This window comes from Camelus ferus, chromosome 1 (genome assembly GCF_009834535.1).
Source record: "Camelus ferus isolate YT-003-E chromosome 1, BCGSAC_Cfer_1.0, whole genome shotgun sequence".
Classification (NCBI taxonomy): domain Eukaryota; kingdom Metazoa; phylum Chordata; class Mammalia; order Artiodactyla; family Camelidae; genus Camelus; species Camelus ferus.
Window position 1 is genome coordinate 49,905,552 of NC_045696.1, and position 6,974 is coordinate 49,912,525.

At 43.2% G+C, this 6,974-nt stretch overlaps 1 protein-coding gene across 2 annotated transcripts in view; it reads left to right on the plus strand.

Moving 5' to 3' along the window:
- Positions 1-6,974, plus strand: part of TMPRSS7 (transmembrane serine protease 7) — a 39,551-nt gene extending 32,577 nt beyond the window's left edge. Inside the window, exons 13-16 of one of the 2 annotated variants that reach the window (XM_032478996.1) lie at positions 470-641; positions 2,974-3,242; positions 4,813-4,949; positions 6,700-6,964. In XM_032478996.1, the coding sequence (XP_032334887.1) occupies positions 470-641; positions 2,974-3,242; positions 4,813-4,949; positions 6,700-6,870 (749 nt within the window). In that variant the 3' untranslated portion in view covers positions 6,871-6,964. Of the gene's footprint in view, positions 1-469; positions 642-2,973; positions 3,243-4,812; positions 4,950-6,699 lie in introns of both variants that reach the window. The other variant, XM_032479003.1, reaches the window with a different exon arrangement.

Consider the following 6,974-nt stretch of genomic DNA (forward strand, 5'->3'; position numbering starts at 1 on the left):
GAAAGTAATTGCTCTGATAACCAGTTTTTCTTAGCTAGTTTTTCTTAACTAGGTTTTCATTTGTTTTGGACTTACAAATTTCCCCCCAAATGCTTTCCCTCCAATCAGCACAATTTCAGTGACACTTTCAATTCTGTTGCATTTGAAACTAATTTTTTTCTCTACCTAACAACCTGAACCCCACGTCTGCTGTCCCCGTCAGTACAGCTGTTACTAATAGGCCCCCTCCTCCCTTTGTGTGTGTTATTGTGGGGAGTCAGTAACTCTGTGTCAAGGCCTATTTTTGGGAGGGAGGGAGTGGTTTGTTGGTGCTGGTTTTAGATGAACCCACAAACTGCCTTTCCAGATAAGCAGGGGATTTCAAGTTGCCTACCTGGTTAGTCAGTTCCCAATAGCTCAAAAGTTGACTGTATTTCCAGTTTTTCTTCCAAGTCTGCCTTTAAATCATGTGACCCTTCCTCTCCTAAAGGCTGCAGCAGGAGTTCCTCCACCCTCCACCGCATCATTGGGGGCATCGACACCCAAGAAGGGGGTTGGCCGTGGCAAGTCAGCCTCCACTTTGTCGGATCTGCCTACTGCGGGGCCTCAGTCATCTCCAGGGAGTGGCTTCTCTCCGCTGCCCACTGCTTCCATGGAAACAGGTGGGGCATCTCAATCCTTACTCTAAAGGGGCACAGTCTCTGACCACAGACCATACAAATGCCCTCACACTGTGGGAAGAAATTCCCTGTTGGAATTGTTTAATCAGTTCTGTTGGTGGTTTTGTTTTGTTTTGTTTTTATTGTGACACCAGTTGTATGCCAAACATTTTTTTTTTTAGGTATTATTGATATAAATATAAGAACACAAAGGAACATCAAGAATGAATAGGCTTTTACGAGGCTAAGAAAATAGGATAGGGCTTTCAAGTCAGAAGGAATTCTGTGCGAATGTGTGAGGAATGTGGAGTGTGGGACTGCGTGGGAAATGGGCCCTGGAGGAGGACTGGAGTCCAGGGATCCTTATTTAGAGTTGGAGGTGATGATCGGCATCCCAATTTCCAATGTGCTGGTGGGAAGGGCTCCCACACCCCCCTCCAAGCTGTTCTCTGACACTAGCTGAGTGTCCGACAATTCAACTCAATTCTGGCTTTCTCTACACAGAGACAGCATCAGATTATACAGTTTAGGGGCCCAGTCCTGCAAGACTACCCCCACCCCCCCAACTTCAGACACCAATTGAAAGTCCAAGTTGTCACCTGTACTTCAGACTGACTAACTATAGAGCAGAGGCTCCCATGACCCACTCCTGGTGGTTGATTAATTTGCTAGAGCAGCTCACAGACACATTTTATTATACAAGGATATAACTAAGGAGCAGTCAGATGGAAGACATGCATAGGGTGAGGTATGGGGGAAGCAGGCAGGGTTTCCCTGCCTTCTTGGGGTGTATCACTCTCCCTGAATCTCCGTGCATTCACTAACCCAGAAGCTTTCCAAACCCTCTCCTTCTTGGCTTTTTTGGAGGCTTACATAGGCATGATTAATTAAATCATTGGTCATTAGCCATGGATTCCACCTCTAGCCTCTCCATCCTCCCCAGAAGTCAGGAGGTAGGACTGAAAGTTCTAGCACTCCAATCACTTGGTTGGTTCTCCTGGTGACCATTCCCGAGTCTTAGTTGCTGGCCCAAAGTAACCTCATTAATATAACAAAAGACATTTGGTCCCTCACATCACTTACAAAATTCCAAGGGTTTTAGGAGCTCTGTGCCAGAAATGGAAAGTAGACCGCATACGTATTTCTTGTTATGAACCACAGTATCACAGAGGAGAAGTCGTGAAAAAGTCTGTTAGGGTCACTACTGGAAGGGCTCTGTCTGCCTTTACCAGTGGGATTATTATGGGGCAGACAGTCTCCCAGATAAGGGTGAAAAGAAAGTTCAGAAAACAACTTGAATTAAAAGGTAAACTTATTTGGAATCTGTTGGATCTTAGGTACACAAATATATCATTCATTTCTCATTCAGCATTCTTTAAAGTGGAGTATTTCCATGAATTTATTCAATTAGGATATTTGTTTCTCCTGGAGATGATAGGATTCATGTTAATGACTAAAATGGCTACATTTCTGTTCTACCTTTAATCTTTTATGCAGTGAAACTGCTCCGAGTAATATGTGACCCTTAGTCACATGTCCCCAGGTCCCCAGTGCTGCCTGTGAGATGTCAGCTAAGCAGATTAGGGGCCACACTCTTTGGGATCTGTCCTCATTTTTCTCCCAACGCTTCCACATTCTCTTCACCCCACCAGAGCAAGGTTGCTGTGCTGATGGAGATGGAACCTCAGATGGAGACTACAAGCCCTTCAGTGACTTCATGCAAGGCCACTAGGGTCAGGATTAGAATTCTGAAAGGACTAATAGAGGTGGGGCCCTATGAATGGTCAAGCTTGAGCAGTTAGAGCAGAGTAATCTTTAAGGCTTCTGGCAGTTTGCAGGAAGGAATTTCATTAAATTCCTGCTTGTAGCACTGATTTCTAATCTGTCTTGGTATTCGTGTCATTTGAATTTCGTAAAAGGATCCCTAAACCACTGACTCACTGGCCCTGTCTGTCTCCATCAAATACCACTGTCAGCATCAATAGGGACAATGAAACAAATTAATTCCTTGACTAACAGTCTTGACCTGTATGTGGTTCATGAAATAACAGTGGCAAGGAAATTTTCAGCGTGTCCTTAGGATGCCATTGAGGACATTTTCTGGAACATAGCTATTGTTCACCGGCCCAACTACACATTACTTCATCTCTGGTTTATTAAGGCGACAAGGGAGGCTCCGAGACAGTGTGCCTCTTGCTGTATCCACAGGGCAGAGCCAGTGACTGCAATAGGGACTGAAAGTCAGACCGCCCTCTCCACAGCCCTCATTCCTCTGTTTCCAAACCCTGTACGGTTCTTCCGCCTCTGACTTCATTCTTCATTCCTTTTGCACCAGACTGTCCGACCCCACACCGTGGACCGCGCACCTTGGGATGTATGTGCAGGGGACTGCCAAGTTCGTCTCCCCAGTGAGAAGAATTGTGGTCCATGAGTACTATAACAGCCAGACCTTTGACTACGATATTGCCTTGCTACAGCTCAGTATCGCCTGGCCCGAGACCCTGAAACAGCTCATTCAGCCGATATGCATTCCTCCCGCTGGCCAGAAAGTGCGAGGCGGAGAGAAGTGCTGGGTGACCGGCTGGGGGCGGAGGCACGAGGCAGGTGTGTGTCTCGGTGAATGGCCATGCCCTTCCCCTCCAGATAACACTGACGGCTGTTGATGTAGCTCTTTGGGCTTCATGGAGAGGAGTTTTGTATATGGTCTCATCTGAACCTTCTAACAACTCTGAGAGGTAGAATGGAGGAGAGTATTATAATTCCTGTTTCGTGATTCTCCCCCTGATGCTCAAAAGAAGTGGGACCCACTTCTTACGAGCAAGGCAGGATTGGATAGATAGTATGGGTCCTTTTCAAACTCTGAGGGGTTTGCTAGGGTTTTCACTATAGAAGAGCAATTCCTTCTTATTTTTAGGTTTCCTTTCATCCAAAAAAAGAGACTCATTTTCATAAAGAAGAGTAGGATACCCTCCCTCTCTCTCACACACACACACTCACACGTCTGACTGTGTCAACCCATAGAAAATTGTGTGGAGGATTATGCAAATATGTCCTTCAGAAGGGCAACTGCCAAGTAAATAAGAGTGAGGGCTGAAATCCAGCCTGCCCTTAGCTCCCCAGATTGCAAATTCAGGCCTGGGGTTTTTATTAGCCTAGAAGTGGTCCACCCAGAAGGGGGCATCTTTTTCATATGCACAAAGGTCAGACTGTATGGTAGGGAAGTCTCTATATCTGCCCTGCCAAGGTTTTAATGTCTAGGATGCTAAACATACAGTGAGAAGAAGAATCCAAAACCTTGTGGACATCTCCCCGAAGATGGGTGCCAGTGCTTTCCCTTGATCTCCCAGTCACCTGAGATTCCCTCGCAGTCATTTCCAAGGGTTTAGGACAGATACATTTTCTGTAACTCTTGACCTTCCCCTTAGCCTCGCTTTGATAGTCTCTAAAGACTCTAAAGATTCACCATGGGTAGCATCTCAAGTGCTCACTGCCTCCAATTAGTTATCGAAGTCATGAAATTTACCACCTGTCTGGACCTGCTGAGGTCATGGGTCCCAACAAGGGAAGGCAGCAAAACTACTCAATTATATATAACACCATTCATAACATAACAGGACTGGGCTCAGGGCTTTAATGACATTATCATATATTATAAAAGATAAGAGTCTACTCAACCAGTTTATCATGGGACATTTTGTTTACAAGCATGAGTGTGTGAGAGTTGATTTTTCTGAATCATCTTAGCCAGACAGGTTAAAAAGGATGTGAGAGGGCTATATCCAAACTATTATGTTTTTATGGTTCCTAGGGGACTCCCATCTGTCAGTTATAATGCTCCACTTAAGGGGCCCCCTTGACCAGTGAGTATCAGTAATAACTGTTGCTGACACTCAGTCCTACTGAGAGCGGGAGGTACATGGTGAAGGAATATGGCACAGTGGCTAGGAAGGCTGAGTCACAACTTGGGTCTGAATCCTGCTCTGTTAATTGCTAGTCGTGTGCCTTTAGATAAGTCCTTTATCCTCCTAAGCCTCCATTTCTTCATCAGAAAAATGGGGATCATGATAGAATTTACCTTAAAAAATTGGAAAGGTACAAGGAGATAATATGAATAAATTGTCTAATAAAGTAAATGTAATCATTGCCACGATTTCTACTTCTCTGTGTTTTCCAGACAATAAAGGCTCCCTTGTTTTGCAGCAAGCAGAGGTAGAGCTCATTGACCAAACCCTCTGTGTTTCCACCTATGGGATCATCACTTCAAGGATGCTCTGTGCAGGAGTCCTGTCAGGCAAGAGAGACGCCTGCAGAGTAAGTCATCTTAATTTTCCCTTGCCTGACAGGTGGTACTTTCCATAAATGCTTTCCTATTTAATCTACACTGGGCAATGCCTAAGGCAGGTGCTTCCTTTAATTCAGATATTAATTATAATCCCACTGCCTAAGATCTGGGAAATGTGGTTAAATAGTAATTGGATTTAAACACTTGTTTTCCTGTCCCTATGTATTTTACTCCAACAATTAGAGAGTGAAGTCAGCATTTATCATTTTGCCATGATTTTCTTATAACCAAAAACTGAAAAATAAAGAAACACACACACACACACACACACACACACAGTGTTTTAGGATTGCTACCTATTTCCTTAAAAGTGGCTATTTACCTTCTAAAGTAAGAAGTATTGTATTCACTTACTCTTTGATGCAAAGGCTGGGGGAAAGGAAAGAGGAATGGGAGAAGTGTCAGGAACTCTTATTTTTACGCATCTGACGGTGGTATATTTGAAGGTCACTTTTAGGGGGACATTTTTATGAGCCTCAGATTCCAATCTATGCAGATATCAATTTGCTTGCCAAAACGTGAACAGATTATTTAGAAGATGAGGAGGGCAGGGCAGTGGGAGCTGTTCCCACCTCTTTCCGTAACCTTCGGCACTGGGCCACAAGCATTCACCTTACAATTATGACCTCTATCTTCTGACAGGCCCCATGCTAGGTCCTTTACCTACATTCAAATTATTCTTTTATCCCTATTTTACAGAAGAGGAACCTAGGGCACAGAGAGGAGAAGTAAATTACCCAAGGTCACACAGTCTGTGGAGCTGGGATTTGAACCCTTATCTCTCTAAAGTTTAAGCTACGATATTTTGAATGTTTCCTGCAGCTAGTCAGTTATATAGTGCTGTTCCACACAACCAGCAGGGTTTACAGGTTAAATAAGCAGAGTTGGTGTGGCAACGGTTAAAATTAAAAGACCCCAGTCTCTCTACTAGTTAGAATTTACCTAATCAGGTTTAGAATTGTAGAATTCAGGGGCCAATTTGAAACACTTTCTGAGTAAGCTGCAGCTTTAGCTATCCTCCAATATAAGAAAATGAAAACCCAGATATTATAATTTAAACAACGAACACAGCAGGAATTCAGTTTAAATATTGAATTTTTTCAGCCTTTGCTTTTAGAGTTGAGATATCAGAAAGGACTCTCAAGTGAGGGTGATCTGCCTGTGACAACTGTCAGCCAGTGATCCTTAGACGTGCCTCATTGGACTTGACCAACTAAACAGGGTCTCCTTTCCTTTCTTCCTCAGGGCCATGCGTGAGGCAACACATGGGCAGAGGTAGAGGTCAACCTACCCCCAAGATAACCATGCCTTGAAAGGTTATTGTGAGGATTAAATGACCCAAAACAGTGCTTAGCACATACCAGCACTAAATAAGCTTTAGCTATTATTATCATTATTGCTACTACTGTTGAGGTTTGTTGTTTATTCGCAGGTATGTGAGTGTTATTTCCTTGCAAGAATCTTCTAATGTTATTCTTGGCCTAAAGAATCAAGTTTCTTAACCATGAATGCGTCTTTTTGATGATAGGAAAAATAATTCTAAAATGACATTAGAAGTTTCACATTATTTCTTGACACTTCCCCAAACTGCATAGTAGTTAGTCAAGCAAAAACCTGTCAGGGTGGGAGTCTGAACACAATTTATTAGACACTTAATGACAAGTTGATGATCATGGGACAAGTGTACTTTATACTGACATTATTTATCTTCTTGTGTAGGGAGATTCGGGTGGACCTTTATCTTGTCGAAGAAAAAGTGATGGAACATGGATTTTGACTGGCATTGTTAGCTGGGGACATGGATGCGGAAGACCAAACTTTCCTGGTGTTTATACAAGGGTGTCAAAGTTTGTTCCCTGGATTCATAAATATGTCCCTTCTCTTTTGTAACTGCACAAGTTTGATTTTTGACTGTGTTTTATGTGATAGATTCTTTTTTAAAAAATGCAGTAATTATCAATAAAATGAGACACAATTTTTTTTTTCTTCTGAAA